The 20000-nt window shown below is 47.5% G+C and overlaps 1 protein-coding gene across 2 annotated transcripts in view; it reads left to right on the top strand.

Moving 5' to 3' along the window:
• Positions 1–20000, top strand: part of LOC135814504 (serine-rich adhesin for platelets-like) — a 34931-nt gene that overhangs the window by 126 nt on the left and 14805 nt on the right. The window contains exons 2-12 of one of the 2 annotated variants that reach the window (XM_065327630.1): positions 92–184; positions 1967–1994; positions 2569–2660; positions 6446–6514; positions 7419–7574; positions 12143–12268; positions 12951–13075; positions 13496–13648; positions 17405–17501; positions 19021–19059; positions 19498–19588. In XM_065327630.1, coding sequence (XP_065183702.1) covers positions 146–184; positions 1967–1994; positions 2569–2660; positions 6446–6514; positions 7419–7574; positions 12143–12268; positions 12951–13075; positions 13496–13648; positions 17405–17501; positions 19021–19059; positions 19498–19588 — 1015 coding nt within the window. In that variant the 5' untranslated portion in view covers positions 92–145. Of the gene's footprint in view, positions 1–91; positions 185–1127; positions 1995–2568; positions 2661–6445; positions 6515–7418; positions 7575–12142; positions 12269–12950; positions 13076–13495; positions 13649–17404; positions 17502–19020; positions 19060–19497; positions 19589–20000 lie in introns of those variants that run through there. The other variant, XM_065327629.1, reaches the window with a different exon arrangement.

Below are 20000 nucleotides of genomic sequence, written 5' to 3'. Positions count from 1 at the left end.
AATAGTCATTGCTCGAGTTAAAGTGGCCCGATACGAAAGCCAGATACTTTTTTTTTTTTTTTTTTTTTTTAATAATTATGCAATAATTTAGTTGTAGTGCAGTGGTGAACAGACTCAGTGTTGGGCAGCTCGTTTCCACGTCATAATGGCTGGTGAAGGGGAAGACGATGGCGTTTTATTTGAGGTTAGTTGATAGGTTTAGTGGGTAGCTACATCTCTTGCTGCTACTGCTGCTACTGTTGGATTCTATTTGGCCAGGCATAGCAAAGTCATGTTTGTATTACACTGTATTGTTGCAATGATTTCCTATCATGATTCATTGATTGGTATTGGTACAGTACACGTAGTACATTCATATATCCATATTATCAGGAGCAACCACTACTTAGTACATAACCCCCTCAATTTACAGCCTGTTTGGGCCCGTTCCTGTCACTCGAGTTGAACCTTTGAACCAAGGAGTCGTAAAAGCCTCTTACGACTCCCTGCTTTGAACCTTTGAGTTGAACCTTGGTGTGAAAATTGTAGCCTGCAGGCACGGTGACCAGGTGACTGGTGTACGCACAAGCACGTGACCGCTTATTCAACCGTGTTCGATTGGGAATAAGGGCCGAACGCTGCATCTCAGCCTTTTCGGACCAAAACCAGTCGACTCAGCAGCCAAAGACTACAACATATGCACCAATCGTAGTCATCCGTGCTTTTATAAGAGTGAAATGGCGTTTTTAGTGACTTTGCATACAAATCCCTATCTAGTAGGGCGCAGTCACCCAGTTTCGGTGGAAGTGCGCGAGTTCGATTGGGAATAAAGGAAGAAGGGAGCGTATCAGCTTCCTCGGACCAAGACCATTCGACTCAGCACCCAGAAGACTACAACTGGTGAACATTTGATTTTAGGGTATACTTCCCCTTTAACATTACTGGTCTTTCAGTAATAGTACATGAATGCATACAGATTCCATTGTAACTCAGTTCTCGCATAGTATTTTCGGTGGTAATGGATACTAGACATAGTCACTCCCATGCCAGAATCTAATACTAATACATGTAGTAGTCGAGGGTAGCTGCACAAGTTTTAACTATGGAGACTTTATTTATTTCGGAATTGTGTGTTGCTCTCTGCATAGGAGCTCATGCTTTTCCTGCCAACTTGAATTCACACTTGACTGACTCACGACTTCGCTATGATCCAGGGCACGCGGGAAGTCCATCAAACTTATTTACTTTGGAATATTTATTTTGTACAGATAAGGAATGCTCATCATGTGGGTGACTATGAGTTCTTCGTATATGTTTTGTTGTTACTCAGAGTTCCATGGTAAAAACCAATCATCAAACAACAACTAAGCTCGGGACTAATAGTCTTAACCATTCGAAAATAAGCGCTGGGGGTACGATAAGCTCGGGAGGGGGGTCTGAGGTCGGGGCGAGCTGAAGAAGGCGGCTACACCATGTAAACGCTCTCTCTAAAATGACTGGGTGCCAGATCAAGGCGGACTTATCGTAAGCCTAGGGTTGAATTAGCCCGGGCTTCTTTTTCTCATGTAAACACCCCCCCCCCCCCCCCCTGAGTGTGTGGTTTAGATCCCCGTCTTGTGTGGAGAAAAATTGAAGTTCACTCAATTGTGCAGCCTCTCAGTTGACAGATTTCATTGCTGCCTCCGCATGCAACTAGGAAAACTTGTTTTGCGCAACCTCGCAGTTTATATATTTTTCAAGAGGCATGGCACTGGAGTTTGCTAATCAATTAATTGTTTGCTGCCACAAAATTGTCACTCTTTTCACAAGAAAGTGAACCATGTGTACTATATCTTGTGTGTGTATGTGTGTGTGTGTGCGTTCGTGTGGGCGTTCGTGTGTGTGTGTGTGTGTGTGCGCGCGTGCGCGCGCGTATGTGTATGCATATGTGTGTGTTAATTCGTACTGTATTTGGGCACGTACACATGCACTTCATGTGGTTCTTCAGGGTTCGCCATTGCTGGAGCATTTACAAGGTAGGAGTGTGGGTGGTCTTTGTATTGAATGTATTTTGTGTGAAAGCACAACCAGACCAGTGTACGTGTACTAGACCAGTGGCAAATGAAACCCTGCTATTGCTACTGCCAATGCCACTACCACACTGCCAATGCCACTATACCACTGCCCCTAGTGATTGCTACCATGGCTATTGCCACTGGCCACTGTCCTTTGGCCTGGTCCACCACCACACAAACCACTACATGGCCCTCCAACAGTGTGGCATAACGTTTGGAGGGGAAGTGGTGCCAACCACTGACAACAACAACAACAACAACAACAACAACAACAACAACAACAACAACAACAACAACAACAACAACAACAACAACAACGGCGGGAGGCAACGTCAACAACAACAGAAACAACAACAACAACAACAACAACAACAACAACAACAACAACAACAACAACAACAGCAACAACAAGCATGACTCTTATGCTTTATTGTTTGAAGTCACTTTCTAACAAATTGTTACTGTACTTGTGAAGTGTGTTGTTGTTAGTCACATGACCCTCTCTGTACTGTGCTTGTTTCTTTGGCAACCACAGATGTTGGTGTTCTAGATGGGCTACACATAAGTAAGAAGGTGGCGTCACAGCCCAGCGATGGCCACACACTCGTCCTTGGCCTTGCCCTTCAGGTATGATCCCGATGTTTGCAATGGTGTCTTTAGCTTGGTCAGTTGAACTTAACAATCTCCAGATTTTGTTGGTTAGCGACATGAAATGTTAACGAATTCTGGCTGTGGAAACTGGTAGACGACCGTACTTGTCTACAAGTGAACAGACTTACTTCTGATAAATGTGACTTGAAGAAACAATTGTCGATTTACTGTCATCACCACCAGGACTCAAACCAGGGACCCTCGCTTATGGCCAGCTATGCGGCTCTACCACTAAGCTTTCTTTACATGGTTAAACGTAGAAATGTTTAGTAGCGAACGTGGTCTTACAGTACTCCCGGTATTCGCCTGATTTAAACTCCTATCCCGGCTACATTGTACCCAGAGTCCAAAACAAGAGTGCTGTAAACAGGCAGTCCTTTGCCATGGGTGTGAAATCACAGAAGTAAGCCGGCGTGAAACGTATAACAGTACAACCAAAAGTTCCAAAACTAATGAGGTTGGCTCCCGTCGCGAAAATGTCCAGGTGCAAATTGGTCTGTGCTCGCAAATCGCGAACTAAAACCAGAGCAAACGTTTCCCGGTTTACACTATGCAACTGTACTTATGGTTCAGTGTGCAGCGGCGTGCTGCCTTCATTGTGCTGGGTGGCAGGGTGGATGGCTGGGTGGCATCGTGGGTGGATGGGTGGCAGGGTGGGTGGATGGCTGGCATGTTGGATGGATGGCTGGCAGGGTGGGTGGATGGCTGGCATGTTGGATGGATGGCTGGCATGTTGGATGGATGGCTGGCATGTTGGATGGATGGCTGGCATGGTGGATGGATGGGTGGCATCGTGGGTGGCATGGTGGATGGGGGGGGTGGCATGGTGGATGGATGGCTGGCATGGTGGGTGGATGGGTGGCATGGTGGATGGCTGGCATGGTGGGTGGATGGCTGGGTGGATGGCTGGCATGGTGGGTGGATGGGTGGCAGGGTGGATGGCTGGGTGGATGGCAGGGTGGCATGGTGGGTGTACTACTCTGCTGTACAGTAAGGGTGATGCGTGGCATGACGCATAGTTGGCTGCTGTAGGCGACCACCAGCAGCATGCTTTAACTGAAAAAGCGCCGTCTATATCGTACTGCAGTCTGCCTGTCACGCAGGCAAGAACAACACAGTACCATGGTTTTCTGCCCGTCGAATCCTTGCTGCAGAAATTGGTTAATCCCAATCTGATCAGGCAGAGGAGGTTCCAGGTTTGCCATGCCATGCCAGGAGGCAGGAACAGCTTCTGCTTTGGGCTGCTTGGCGAAAATTCCAGACGAGCTGATGTCGGGGCATTGACTCAATTATCAAAGAACTTCAACCCGCCCGCAGTCCAAACAAGGAATGACAGAGCTGGCCCTCTCACAGGAACATTCAAGTACTAGTACTAACCTCGCCCGACGGTGCTTGACTTCGGTGGTCGGACGAGAACCGGTATTTTCAGCGTGGTGCATAGCGCGGCATTGTCGGCAAACTGCGACTCAGTTACATCAAGGTGCTCAAGGCAACTCTTGGTTGTACGATTGCCGGCGAGCTTGTCACCTGAACAATAACGCAGTGGGAAGCCAGGAACAGAGGAAATTGTTCGCCAGTGGGCCACAACAGCTGCGAAATAGATGTTGAACATAATAGGAGCAAGTGTGCATATGGCCGTAGACATGCAATAAGGTTCCCTTCTCAAAAACCGAGAATTTAGTCATAGATAAGTTGGTGACAGCGCCATCGCGAACAAGAGCACCACTCTTGAACCCAAAGTCATGAAGTAGCCGCAGCGTTTCCAGCAGACACGCCAATGTAAACTTGAAATCTAGCGAGGAGTGCGATGTGAAGTAAGGACCATATACGTTGAACTTGGCACTCATGTCTCGCCAGACGAACTGGAGCACGTACTCGGTGCGGTCCGTTTTCTTCTCGCTGAGGTCTGAAAGCACGTCGCACAGACTGGCCATGTCAGCATCTGTCATTGCCAGCCCATACAGCTCTTCGTTGCGGGAATCCCACAATACCTTGCTGGTGACTTTCACTTCATGGCAAATGTAGTAAATGATAGGATCGTTGGTCTGGACTGGTCTGGACTGGTCTGGACTGGACTGGACTGGTCTGGACTGGTCTGGACTGGTCTGGACTGGACTGGTCTGGACTGGTCTGGACTGGTCTGGTCTGGACTGGTCTGGACTGGACTGGACTGGTCTGGACTGGTCTGGACTGGTCTGGACTGGTCTGGTCTGGACTGGTCTGGACTGGACTGGACTGGTCTGGACTGGTCTGGTCTGGTCTGGTCTGGTCTGGTCTGGACTGGACTGGACTTCCTACTGTACTACCTACTATTATTGCTTCTGACTGTCACATAAACAGCTCAGTCGGTAGATGCTTATGCTTATAGTTTTATTAATCAAGGCTCAACAAAGAGAAGCACACAGAGAAGAGGACTGGGGAGAACTAATTAGAAAGGGCTGCAATCGAAGAGAGAACAAGACGAGAACAAGTGCAGGTGATCCCCTCGCCCATAGGAGGAGTAGCCTCTTTGGCCTTCTCCGCTTTCACAGCATCATACCTAGCCTTCTGGTACTGGATGCTTCCATCGCACTTGCCAGGCTTGTCCATGTAGGCACTTGTAATGTGCTGGAGGGATCTGACACTTGGCAGCTTCAGGATACCAAATCCTTCGATTGCCTCATAGGCTTCTCTGCTTCTTGTGAACACTGCCAGCGCAACCCTACACGTGCGGATGTGTTGCAAGAGAAGGATCCATGAGCAGGATTTGAACCCAGCACCCCTGTCTTTCCGGGACAGTGCCCTACCGATTAGGCTACCGGGGATAACACACACTCATGGGTCCTTCTTGCTACACTGCTCCCCACCCCAACACTACACAGGCTGTGTCCTCATGCCGTACCTACTCGGGGGGAGGGGGGGGGGGGGAGGGGGTACGATGGGTCCTGGGTGGTTTGGAGCCAAAGTTGTCAGCCAATGTTGTCTATTATTATTAATAGGTTGTAGCAGTCGTAGTTTACAAGTACACCAGTTGGGATTGGGAGAGTGTGATATTCCACAAGATTCGATTAGGGAAGTTAGAACTGGCTCAAGATAAAACTACTCTCGGTAAGACAAAGTTAGACTGGATGGCTTCGGGCCAAAAGTTAGACTAGCACTCATCACGACAAGACTAGACTATGTTCCAACAGTTGCCATGTGAGCCATTTTCATTGGTTATGTTCCCAAGCACCTTCATCAGACTCCCATGCATCTTTCAAGGCTTGACATGAGTTTGTGTAATCTTCTTCACTTTCAATCTTGGTCTATGACCTTGCTGGCTTGCAACATCTCTGATGCCTGTTTCTCGGACAGCGTGGTAGCCAAGTGCTGGCACTTTGGCAAGGGCGCGTGTAAGATTCCACCGCTTCTCACGCCTGCTTGTGAAGCGCGCAGATTGCTCTTTGGCGAAAGAAACTTACCGCACGTGCATTAGCGGAGCCAATCAACGCCCAATCTGCAAGTTTTAGGTCATGTAGCAGATGACAGTGGCAGTGGGAATTTTGAGAAAAAAATGCGTGTCTTCGTGTCTGCACTAAGGCTTGGTGACCAGCTCGAACCTTGTTAATGTTCACGCTCTTGTCTGTCTGCATGATCTCCAGCAGCCCGTATTTCACAACAGCAAAACTGTTCGACTCTGCTGACACACAGGCTGAGAAGAGAGCTCTCTTGATTCTGGCATTTGTGAAAAAGGCATGCACAAAACGGAAGCAGCTATGTTTGGTCTTGGTTTTGTGTTTCAGACATGGCTCTCCGGTGCATTGGAATCAGCTTCTGAGTTGCTTGGTCACGTCCTATTAATTGCAACAGGAGTAAGTCTGTAGTATACTCTAATTGCAGAAATTTTAGGTGCTCAATATTTTCGGTATGAGGGCAAAAGGCCAGGTTAGGTGAACAGAAATTTTCGGTGCAGAGAAGCAGTTCCCTATTATGTGTGTTGTTGTTTATTAGGTGTATTGAGAATTTAGGTATGAAACAGATGCACCAAAAGTACTGAAAATAAAAGTACACCGAAAATTTGTGAAATTACAGTAGTAACTTTATGGCTGTATGCGTTGTAATTACTAATTTGCTATGATCATAAAGTTATGCAAGTACGTGTGCGAATATTATTATTATTATTATTATTTGTAAGAAAGGGTTTGCTCCCCACACCGGAGCTCAGAGCACACCGGAGCACCCTTTCTTACAAATCATCGCCGAAGTCGCAACCACTACTTATTATTATTATATCTCCACGTAAGCTTTTTAATTATTATTATTATTATGACATGTGCGTACAGGTGTAAGACAGTGTACACCGTACCACCAGTGCCCCGTAGTGTCTTGTGTAAAAGCCTGTCTCAAATAGAACCCGTTTTGAATAGCGGCCTGATCTTCAAGATGTACTGGTGACACATACGCCTGGTATTAGTGTTGACATACAGAGAAGTACTTAGTGCGAATACAAGCCTGACTTGAATAGAAGCCTAGTCCTGACATTGGTTTCTGTAGGAGTAAGCCTGGCTTTTAAACGCAACATTGCGGTAGCTGCATTCACCTGACTGGAAACCCGTTTGCCAACTGTAATCCTCGTAGCCAGTGCTTGTGTGTGAGTCGCGAGCTATGATTACTCACATAGGCAATTCCCATATATTCACTGTGTGTGTGTGTGTGTGTGTGTGTGTGTGTGTGTGTGCACATATGTACTTGTGCTTTTGTCACTGTGGCGTGCAGGCACGACATGCCAATACTTGCAGCATTAGTCTTCTGATGCAGTCACGTCTGCTCAGCAATGATGATCAAACTCTCTTGGCGTTTTTTGATGAGTCCGCTTTCTCTATGCAACCAGCTGCTACCGATTCCTTGCCGTCTTCATCAAGTTCGTTCAGGGTACGTATCACTGTTTTTACAGCATGTGTGTGTGTGTGTGTATGTGTGTGCACGTGCGAGCGCATGCGTGCGTGTGTGCGTGCACTCGTGCGTTTGTGTGTTTGTGTGTGTGTGTGTGTGTGTGTGTGTGCACACGTGCGAGCGCGTGCGTGTGTGCGTGCACGCGTGCGTGTGTGTGTATGTGTGTGTGTGTGTGTGTGTGTGTGTGTGTGTGTGTGTGTGTGTGTGTGTGTGTGTGTGTGTGTGTCACATATGGTGCAGTGGTATGTGCAGTCGATTTCCAATCGAGAGGTTGCGGGTTCAATTCCCGACGATTATGGTCGCACACGTCTTTCTTCTCTTTCTCATTCTCCTAGCTCTTCTTTCATTCTCCCGGGTGGTTACCAACAGCCAGTGTATGCCGGAGTATGTGGTGTGGTGTGTGTGTAGAAAAAGAAAGAAAAAAAATGAAAAAATGGAAAAATGAAAAAATAGGGATTCACTGGCCAGAAAAAGTCACTTCAATCAGCTGTGTGGTGGATACCAGGCTAAAAATAGTGGCGATCAGCCTTGCAAGCTGTTAAATGGTGCAATCCCAGCACAAGTTGCTATGTCTAACATAGCTGTTCGCTATCATTGCTTCCGCGATGGGCATGTCTGAGGTCTGAGGTGTGTGTGTGTGTGTGTGTGTGTGAGTGTGTGTGTGTGTGTGTGTGTGTGTGTGTGTGTGTGTGTGTGTGTGTGTGTGCGTGCGTGCGTGTGAGTACGTATGAGTGTGTGTGCGTGCGCGTGATAACATTGGAGCTGGTGGCTGTTCTGACTGGGCAGTGGGCGGGATTGGCTCCTGCTTTACCTTGTCTTTCCTTGTTGCAGCGGTGCCTTAGCGTGGCTACATCGGGCGACACCGTGCGGACTGAGGTAACATTGGAGTCTTCTGACGAATCAAACTCTTCGCCTGCATGTACTAGTGTATCATCGCCACCAGAATCACGCGCTGTGGTCTCATCGGCCTGGCTCTTCTCACCAGCAAGTGCCAAGTCGTCTGCAGCCTCCGTGTCGTCTTGTGTCAACTGGTAATTGCTGTTAGTTGATTGTCGGGCTATTGTGGACTTGAGGAAGGAGGATAATGGCATGCGTTGCCATGGTGGCTTGAAGATGTCTGCCTAGCTGGCACCGCTGCGTACTGATTTCTTCTTTCTTTTTCTCCCTGACGTATGTCCCCGGAGTGTGTTGACATGTTTCTCATGGCCTTCCACATACTTGGGCCCCCAAGATTCCAACTCGTCGTATGGGATGTCTATTACAGCGGCGTCCTCGCTAGCCGCGCAAATCATATGCTGACGTTCATCACTTGATGTTACTGCCCCTGATGTTGAGAACACTGTGTCCTACAACCAGTGAGTTGCAGACTCACTGGAGCCAGCCACTCTAACGCTGTCCACACACTAGCTGCAAACACCGAGCAAGCTGAAATTCTCTATATGCTGCGAGGCACATGATCAGAACAGTTTTGTTCAGGCACACTGATGGGAAATCAGGTGACAAGTAGTGAATGTCAAAGTGCTGGCAATGCTAACAGCTGCAGCGCTTTCTCTACAAGAAAGGCAATCAACTGCCTTCCTCGTCACCTCGCATTTCTGGCAGGAACACCAATCGATATTTCCTTGTCAATCAGTGAAGTCGCCTGCACCAATCTCCTGGCCCTCTCATCAGGCTGCACGTCTGCCAGGGGCACCTCAGGTCCTTCAGGCTAGCCGCGCAAATCATATGCTGACGTTCATCACTTGATGTTACTGCCACTGATGTTGAGAACACTGTGTCCTAAAACTAGTGAGTTGCAGACTCACTGGAGCCAGATATCAAGCAAGCGGTGGAATCTGTCCACTCTAACTATGTCCACAAACTAGCTGCAAACACCAAATAAGCTGAAATTCTCTATACGCTGCGAGGCATATGATCAGAACAGTTTTGTTCAGGCACGCTGACGGGAAGTTGGGGTGACAAGTAGTGAATGTCAAAGTGCTGGCAATACTAACAGCTGCAGCACTTTCTCGACAAGAAAGGCAATCAACTGCCTTCCCCATCACCTCACATTTCTGGCAGGAACACCAATCGTTGTTTCCTTGTCGACCAGTGAAGTCACCCACTCCTATCTCCTGGCCCTCATCAGGCTGCGTTTCTACCAGGGGTACCTCAGGAGGTCCTTCAGGTTCCTTCAAGTATGGCTGTAGTTGTGAAACTTGGGAATGTCGACCAAATTGCCCTTCACTACCAGAAAATTGCAGAATGGCTCAGACCACGCAGTGGTTGCCAGCTATTCTGGGGGACCATGAACGGAGCCATGGTGAAATCTTAGCTTGGATGCCCAAAGCACTCACGCCATTGACGTCGAACTGAGTTCGGAGCGCAGCTGGTGAAGGCCTCGTGTAGAAAATCGACAGTCTTGGCAGTTATTTTGTAACCTTTGCCACAAGACTTTTCGTCCAAATCATCATCCTCCCTTTCTGAACCGGCATCATCGTCTTGCTCAGCAAGATCGCCGGGGAGGGACACAAACGAGCTGCTGACACTCCGCGCCGTGGACATACAGGAGGCGCTCCGCGCCGGTGATACGTTGTGCCGAAGTTTCCAAAGTCGATACACGATCAGCAACTTTGGACAGGTCGGAACCAATGGATTCGACATTGCCACTCAGCGTGTTGACATTCCCACTCAGCGTCTTGAGACTCTCCATAATGAGCTGCACGTCTGAGGAGTCCATGGTCAGGATAGAGTGGACTTGACAGTTTGATAATGAAACTTGAAAGGCGGTCTACAGTAAGCACAGAGACACACCAAGTTAGAAATACAACCAAAAGGAAGTACAAGACAACAGTCGATATCGAGATCGAACAGCTTGCCAAGAAACTTACTTCGAGCGAGCTAGAAAAAAGGTCGAAGAACATAGAGGGAACAAGGGCTTTTATCAACGATATCTGGTGTTTCACGCATGCGTCAACACCAAGAAATCAAATAAAATCACAAAATTCATGAATTTCCACTACAAAAAAGCTATCAAGAGTTAGGAAACTAGGCCGAACACGTTGATATGGAGACAGAGCATTCTGAAGTATAATTCAAACAACTACTGGTAAGATCTTCAAATGCAGAGAATTTGATAAATAATCACACGTGACATCATCAAGGCCATCCGCGGAGGAGACAAACTTGTATAGCAGCCCTGCTACGATCTACAGACACTCACTCACAGGCATTGGACATATCAAAAGGAAAATGGTTCTTGCCAACTGTCCGTGGTAAAAGGCCATCAACCACTCAACCAAAACGAAGGATCTCGAAAAAAGATATAGTCACAAATATTACACTTGGGCCTCTATGGCTTTATATATCGACTTTTGGGTCTAGTTTTCTCGATTTTCTATTCCTTGGGGACCGTATGAGGCCCCATGAAGAGAACACACTACCGAGAATATTCCTGGAGTGCTTTTTAGATCACTCTAGGCACCGGGGAAGTCTTGAACTGCAAACTGAAAGCAAAGACTGTGGAAGAGTCCATCAGAGTTGGCTCTTCATAATTCAAACTGGCGTGCGGAAAAAAACCCCATGGAAAGCTTGCTTGATTGTCATCTGTGGCCTTGGTGATTGGCCGTATGTAGTAGTGCTTGTTGTACATGTTACATCATGCTGATTCATGCATATTGATCACAGCATCATAACATCAGCTAGATGTACACGTGCATGCATAAAACAAACAGCAGAGAGAACAATTTGAATACGCTATGCAGAAAATGACATGGAATCTTTTTTTTGTATTATGTATGCCTGTCGCTCGTAGTCTCTTCTATTTTATCCTGACCCTACTCCTTCCCGGATACGGGTCTACTCAACACAAAGCTCCGCGTTGAAACTCGTTCCAGACTCTCCCAAAATCATATTTTAAAAACTGGCGAAATGGAAGCACTGCAAGACCTAGACGCGAATGGCACGGCAAAATAGTTGTCACAAGTGACTGCTGTGAGAACAAGTGACAAAGAGACACCAGGCGGTGACTCTTTATTACGCTGAAAACATCCAAAACGGAGAGAAGTACTGTAAAAATACTAGCCTCAAAAGGGAAGCTCGAAAACAAAAAGAAAATGTACCAGGAGAATATCCCTGAACAGAGAATTGCCACAAAACCTCGAAATAAAACAATGAAACAATAGCTAGACAACAATGCTGGTGTCTGTGTGGTTCGGCTGAAGAGCGCGTGGTTGTGATGAGTTGGGAATGCAATAAACAATGGGAGAAATACAAGAAAGCACTAACCTGGAGAAAAATGAGTACTTTTGTAACTTTCCCAGCAGTCGTATGCGGCGCTTATCTTCTTGTCGTATTATGCAGAACATCGAATCTTTTATGAAAGTCCTTGAAGCGTGTATCTGTATGCCTGAAACAGGTGTGTAGCGCGTGCACGTGCCAGTTATGAGCACAGCTTTAGGCGGGAAGTTGCTATTGGCTGGCCTCTTTTTTTGGTGTTTTGTGGCGGGCAAATATAATAGAGTTGTTGCGCCATTTCTCTGCCTGGTTCTATTTCTATGTTGTTGCAGAGAAAACTGGTCTTCTCATCGCTACTGGCTGTAGTCCTGGGTTTGTTGCTGTCTGGGAGCATGATGGCTGTTGTTCTCGCGATGCTCATCTTGCTTATCATCACTCTGGTGTTGTCCTGTAACATGGTGAGTTGAGGAGTTGAGGCTGGCAGTGTAGTTACTAGTTACTCATTGGGTGCTTTCAAAACTACAGTACTGTCGGCCACCGAAGAACGGAGCACCGAAAAACGAAAAGCCTAGAATTTCACCAAGCACAGATCATCGAACATCGTTCGTTTGCCAGCCAAAATCGCAAGTCGAGCGACACTGTACATATATGTCATGTACATGCATGCGATTTTCGTCATCCAGCATAGCAAGCTGCGTTCGTTTCAGAGGCAGGGGAGGGGGTCCGAGTACGAAATGAACGATGTTCGTTTCAGGGACGACCCCTTATACTAGACTAGGATGGTGAAATCATCAACTGAACGGTGATATACAGGGTAGAGGTCTGTGTTTTGTGACACGAAATCTGGGTGCGGCTTATACTCCAGTGTGGCTTATACTTGGGAAAATACGGTTTGCTTTTTCAAAGATGGGTGAATTTGATTGCTAGATAGTGATGCTTTGTCTTAGCTCTGGCATGCTGAAGATGAGACTGCCAATACTGAAAAGCCCACACACATGGACAGATATGCATACCAATAACTTGGAAATTCATCTATTCATCAATGTGCTTTGTCTCTATGTTCTGTGTGCTGCATCGGTTGCCCACCCGTCCGCCTGCCTGCCTGCCTGCCTCGTTCCATTGTTTGTGTGTGTGCTGAAGCTAGTTGGTAGAGTTGTATCAATCCTGGATGAATGGCGTCGATCTTCTGAGCAGCTAAATGCAACGCTGGCACAGTCACTGCGACTAATGCAAGATATTGAAGTGGTTCACCACGGCTTTCTGAGGTGAGGTTTAGTGCAAAGTGCTGACACAGTGTGGGGTGGGGGTCTGTGAGCGAGCGAGCGAGAGAGAGAGAGAGAGAGAGAGAGAGAGAGAGAGAGAGAGAGAGAGAGAGAGAGAGAGAGAGAGAGAGAGAGAGAGAGAGAGAGAGAGGGGGGGGGGGGGGGGGGGGGGGGGGGGGGGAGGGGGGAGGGGTGGGGGGGGGGGGGTGGGGGAAGGGGGGGGAGGGGGGGGGGGTGACATTCTCCACACGCCTTTCAGTGCATGCAACTCATGCAAGTCCTTCAATCCTGCTGTTCTTCTTGTGTCGACGACCTGCTTGTCCCTGTCCATTTGACCATGTGGAATAGCAAAGTGCCCAAAGCTGCTAAGGTATTGTTGACTGTTTCCTTTTTTGGCTATCTGTTTCTTGTCCTTTTCTGTAGGCCATCACTAACAGGTGGGTCTGTTCGTCGCGATGGAAGTCTGTTCGCATCGGCCTCTTTGTCCTGTACATCAGCGCTGGGAACATCAGTTCGCAATTCCACGTTGCTCACCTACTATGCCTTTTGTCAGTTGACAAAAGCTCTCATTGAGAGGTTAGTTCTGGGAGGTAATGCTTTCCTCAGCTGTGTGGTGTCTGCATGCCGAGGATTTACACTACTACCCCGGTCACGTTCATCCATGGTGATTTGGTCGTGGCGCAGAATCTGAAACGTGAAAGTGGAAAATGTAGTCGCGACCAAAAGCTGCTGTTACCCGCGCACCCATGCACAACACAGCATACCGACCAGTATGGTTAACACTACATACATGTACATACATGTACATACATGTACATACATGGGCGCACCGCAGCACACTCGCATACAAGATGAGAAGGCGTGACTGTACAGGCAGCTTGTGCAGACAAGGTCAGTGCAGCTAGTAGCTTACAATAGTGGCATACCTGCTGAGAGACGGATGTAGCGGTCGCTGGTATTGCTTTGCCACCGTCCTACCATTTGATCCGGGCGTCACCTGCTCCCGGGGTAGCCATGTAGGTGTCTCGTCCCATACGCAATGAGTGTGAGGAGACTGCAGATGACTGGAGAGCGCTGTACAGCACCCTCGTCAGCTTCTCTCGGCACCGGTACCTTCCGTCAGAGAAGGTGAATACTGGAGCGCTACTGTTAGGATGCTGGGAACGATAGGCAGGCATGCTCTCTCAGTGTGTGCACTGGACACCGGTCATTGTACTGTACAAAGCGTGCGGTTCTGCTATGACTCCGTGGCTATTCTGGGACATCTTGGTCCGCTTTAACTGTACTGCGTATACCACTGTGTGTCCTCTTCAATAATGGGGACATCGGTGGCCAGGAACTCGCTGGCTTGTAGCAGGCTATAGAACGTGCCTGTTGCCAGTTGGATGCTACATTGACAGTATGCGAAGAATTATAGTCAGGAACTGCGCTCTGACGCAATCGAAGACTTGAGCTTGAGATAGACAGTGGCATGATCATACTGCGAATGAGTGCCTATGCCAGTGCCTATGCCAGTGCCTATGCCAGCGGCGTATGTCTGCATCGCACTGATCCTATCACACTTTGCTCTAATCTTCTTGACGAGGCTCAACTGCTACCGTTCTACAGTCACTATAACACAGCTCAATGAGTGACGCTACATGTAGATCAGTGCATCTACGATGTTCTTCCACTACAATAATCGTCCCTTTCTTGCACAGCACCGGATAGCTGTCTCTGAGTTTAAGGAGGTGTGAGACTTGGACGTTTGCAACTTGCTCACAACACCACACTTGCTGCACTTCACATTGTATCACACTAGCTAGGCCCTTTTTCTCCTCACCAGTGCAGTCGAGCAGTCGCCGTTCCGGCTTACAGGAACTGCAGCCCTTGTTTAGGAGCTCTGCCAGCAATCGCAGCTCCACAATGCGTCGTCCGATTAGTACATCATCGGGGAGCTCCACAGAACCAGGATTCGTGTCAACGCGGGCGCTGCAAGTGGGTCCACCTACGGGAGAGTGGTCAGTCACTTCACGCTCCACAGATGGCTCAAGCAGACTCCTACAATCACTAGTACCACTACTAGCAGGGCATGTGATAAGAAATTCGAAGTGCTCGGACGGCATGTCCTTTCATTTCCATTTTTGGCCGGACATGTCCGGACGTATCAAAACCCTTAAAAATATCGCCAACGATTTCAACACCGCAACTTCGCGATGGGAGCATAATGGATGGGATTGCTGCTCTGTGACTGCTCTCTCCGGAAGAGGCCCATCGCCCGCTTGTGCATGTCTGTTTCAGCATGATTTTTGAATGCGGACGTCCTCAGATTTCTTAAGCCGACGATGAAAGCCTCGCTGAAATTCTTGCTGCTTTTCACTTGCTCCTCGAATTTGACGCACACCGTGCATTTCAGAAGTTCCACCAATTGCCGGTCATCTTTCTGTCACTCGTACCTCAACCAAACGAAGGTACTCAGTTCCTTGTCACTATCGGAAACTCACTTGTCACAAGTAGACGTTTTCACTCCGTGTCCTACTTTCTTCGCCAGAGCAGAGCTCTCACCATCACCCTTCCTCTTTCCAAACATTTTGACAACGGCTCAACTCTCGTTCACCACTCACAAAAGTACTGTCTCAGTACACTTACAGATCTACGTGTACTCGACACCAACCGACAAGTGCAAGCGCGCTTCAACCAGCCTGCAGGCGTGGCCTGATATCCGGCTTGGCGCATGACACCCACGCCGGCCCAAGCCAGCCCTAACCCTGGTAACCCTGGTAACCCTGGTCACGGACTCACGGTACGGGCGTACTAGTTAGTAGTACATGTACGCGCCGCACACTTGAAAACAAGCACACATTGTGAGCATGCACACATCGCGAGCATGCACACAAATCACTGTACTTTTGAAGTAGTTCGATTTTTTCAAAAGCGCCAGGTCAAAGTGTCCGGACCCAGTGTTTTCGGTCGGATTTCCTCCGAAAACGTCCGGAAAATGTCCGATGTCCGGACGTTATCATGCCCACTGTACTACTATCCTGGATTTCTATGTACTGAGCTACTTCAGCCACAGGACTGCTCTTCTTGGTCTTCGCACCAGCAGAGTTCGTCCTTAAAAGTTTCAGGCGAGCCTCAGCAGCTTTCGGTTTGTTACGGCCAGAAGCCCTTCCCATCGTAGCAAAAAATATCAAGCACCTACACGGAAGAAGAAGATTCCAGGACAAACACAACTAAAATGTTTAACTACCCTTGACAAAAAGCTTTCACGGCAGCTCCTTTTCAAATTTCCACGTGGGAGCTCATACTTTTTGAATCTCGCGGCATTTGTAGGTACCATTTTCCACTGTGGGACGCAACTGTCCGGAGCCTCCTTAATCAGGAGGGGCATCCTCTGCTTGCCCCGAATGGATTGCAATTGATTTCCAGCAATCATACTTTCCTTCCACGAGTGATGTACATTCACTCCTGTTTCAAGTTTTTTTATTCTCTTCCAAATCTAAGACCATAAACTGGAGAGTTCTAGTGCAAGCCGGAAGTCAGGCAGTTGTGAAAAGGAACAAGTTTGAGCTGCTCTTCAACAGAATCATTAACAAAGAAGCTACGAATACACTGGAAACAAGCAGAACTTTACCAAGCAAAGTGCAAACAAAGAAAAGGACCCTGACGCGGAATCTGAAACGTGAAAGTGGAGAATGTAGTGGCGATCAAAAGCTGCCGTTTGGGTGTGAATCGTCAGCCATCTGTGCATCACCCAGGGCTCTCGTCTGTGACCATTTTAACACTTTGCCAAACGTGAACTGAATCGTGCGTCAAGTGAGCGATCTGAAGAGGGTTGTCTTGAAACGGCAGCCAGTTACGATATTCGTGAGATTGCATGATCTTAGTGTGAATTTCCGAGTAGATCGCATCCCATGTTGACAATTTCCTGTGTTTACTTTCATCAATTCACAATGCTAACGGTTATGTGAATACTAGTAATCGGCAAGGAGACGAAGGCCGTAGTAGGAAAATGAAAAAATAATGTGAATGCGCTCATCAGGAATCAGTCGCCACTGTGGGGTGCAGCTGAAACAGAATCAGAATACATAATCAAGTTGCACTTTTGAATAAATTGCCAGGCACGGATTAGACGATTCCAGACACTGTGATGAGTTTTGCACTTTTGTTAATATGGGCTTTTGGTTCAGGCCGTGCATTTTCAGCAGCAGTCAACAGATCCCAGTCCACGTTAGTGCACGTATTGCAACAGGCTGTCATTGGCAACGTGCTCATCATATTTGTGTGTGTGTGTGTGTGTGTGTGTGTGTGTGTGTGTGTGTTTGTGTTTCTGTGATACCTGTACTGTTCCAGGCACCCACTGTTAGGTAATGTGGACAGTATAGATCACTATCTATGCTATGCTGATCTCAACATACCAACACTGCAAGACCTGGGCGTCCAGTCAGCGGTAAGGCATTCACAGTATGCATGTACCAATGCATGTACCAATGCATGTACCAATGCATGTACCAATGCATGTACCAATGCATGTACCAATGCATGTACCAATGCATGTACCAATGCATGTACCAATGCATGTACCAATGCATGTACCAATGCATGTACCAATGCATGTACCAATGCATGTACCAATGCATGTACCAATGCATGTACCAATGCATGTACCAATGCATGTACCAATGCATGTACCAATGCTTTTTTTTTTTAGATACTAGTACTGTATGTCTTTGGCAGAAGTGTTAGCTATACATAGGACCTAGACTGCTGACAGCATAGCTGTAGTACAATACACCGGGGCGTGTGCAGGGGGGAGGGGGTGCCCTTTGGGTGCCAAAGCACCCCCCTCAAAAATTTCGATCTGGTTCGAAGGAGACCATAATACGCGGATCGCTGATCACATGTGCAGCTCTGCACATCGCACACTATAGCCATCCCTGTTCAGACCAGGGAGTAGTAGGTATTGTACTACTCCCTGGCTCAGACCTACGATGTATCTGAAACCAATCATGCAGTTGACTATTTTGTCCCACGATTGGCCATTTTGCAATGAAACTTCTGGTCAAGGGCAACTCCTCTTCGTACCTGCCGTTGTGCAGTGTCACATCAGGCCTCACAATCCACATTGTTTTGTTAGAAGCAAAGAATCATGCAAACACGCCATGGGTAGAAGTAGCAACACAGTCTACGGAAAACACACGTCACACATAGCAGTTTGTTGGCGCTATGTATTGTAGAATGTAGTTCTGGCTGTTGATTGGTCGCGTTGGAGGTTGTGGAAAGGCAAAGAAGTTTCTTTCATGCATGGCAAGTGTGGATACAGCAGCAGAAGAGTGAAAGTAACGTTGAAGTGCAGTTTGCATTTTTTTGTGGTAAATAGTGTAGGCTTGATCAAGGATGCCTTTACTGCACTATCAAACACGACGAAGAGAAAAAAAGGGTTCGATGGAAAGTGTAATAATTCTGGAGAAAGCAGCATCCAGGCCTTAGTCCATCATTAGTTGGAAGCAGTGAGTAGTAAAATACCTTATTACTACTCCCTGGTTGGAGGTTTGCCATTAACTGATTGATCTTCAGCGTCAAATGTGGGGCTGATTTTGCTTCCCCCACTTCCCCATATCACGGATCGAACAATATGCCTGAAAGGACCAACATACGTGTACTTTTGTGTGGGCTAAAGCCCATTTCGGCCGCATTTAAATTTCAGCCTATCCTGCTAGCATTCTGCTGCCTGTATAATTATACTGTAATGCTGAACCTGGCAAAAGAAATTTTTCGGCCGAAAATAGCCGAAAATAAATAATTATGCTTTCACTGGTTTGAGGGAAAGACGCCAACGGGAAAAGTCTAAAAAATTGATTGTCACCACCAGGATTCGAACCAGGGACCCTCGCTTGCGCCGAATATTTGTTGACTTACAGTACTAATTTGTTTGTACTGTACTGGGTGATTTGCTGATTTGCTTACAGGATGGTAGTACTATGGATCTGTCTCACTCCACGTTGAAGGTAAGACGTTTACCTCTGGCTAGAGTACTGTTCATTGGGCCGGTGAACGATGAAGACAGTTGAGTAGACAATCAGCTTTCCAGTATAGCAGTAGTCTGGCTCTGGTCTGGCCCAGTTCAACACCATGCATGCTCTGGCAGCTTATCTATTTATCCGTGCTCAGTAAACTTAGCTTTGTGATGTACATGTATTCCAACTGAAGATCATCACAAGAAAACCTTCATGAGACGTTGGAACTGCTTTGCTACATTGTGTGTTCACAGTAATGAGTGCCCTTTTCATTCTCACTGCGCAGTTCACATTCTCTTCATAGTGATAATCAAAATTGATGATTGTCTCTGCGTCGATTATTTTCTGTTTCAGACTGAGCATATTTTGTCTGTTTTGGTCGAGCATTTGTTGCCCCCTTTTGTTTTGTTTCTGCGGTGGTTTGTTTAGATGTATGTGAATCTACTGCGAAACCAGCAGTCGGAGTGCATCCGCCGGCTCTTGCTCTGCTTTACACCGAAAGCCCGGGGATTTGAGTTTGGTAGGTTGTGGTTGTGTAGCAAAGGTGCTAGTTGGGTCTTGGTTCACCTTGGTCCAAACCCAGCCGAAGCAGTATGGTCAGATAACGAGTGCTATAGTACGTGTACGTGTACGTGGTCATGCATAGTCTTTTCCAGTGTTCTGTGTACAAGTAGTACAATTTCGACGTATACATTGCCCTCTGCTCTTCTTTGCAAGTGGAATGTCCACATGCTGGATGACCCGTATCTCTATGGCGCGGGTCATTTTTATGACCCGTGTCTGCATGACCCGTGTACTACTTTTGAGTTCTCTCTTCAGACTAGTCTCTGCTTCCACTCCATTACTGCTCATGTGCCACTGATACCCGTGCTCCTTACAATGGCAATGTGTGTGTGTATGCGTGTGTGCGTGTGCGTGTGTGTGTGCGTGCG

The sequence above is a fragment of the Sycon ciliatum genome, chromosome 4 (genome assembly GCF_964019385.1).
Source record: "Sycon ciliatum chromosome 4, ocSycCili1.1, whole genome shotgun sequence".
Lineage (NCBI taxonomy): Eukaryota > Metazoa > Porifera > Calcarea > Leucosolenida > Sycettidae > Sycon > Sycon ciliatum.
This window is presented reverse-complemented; position numbering and strand designations above follow the sequence as displayed.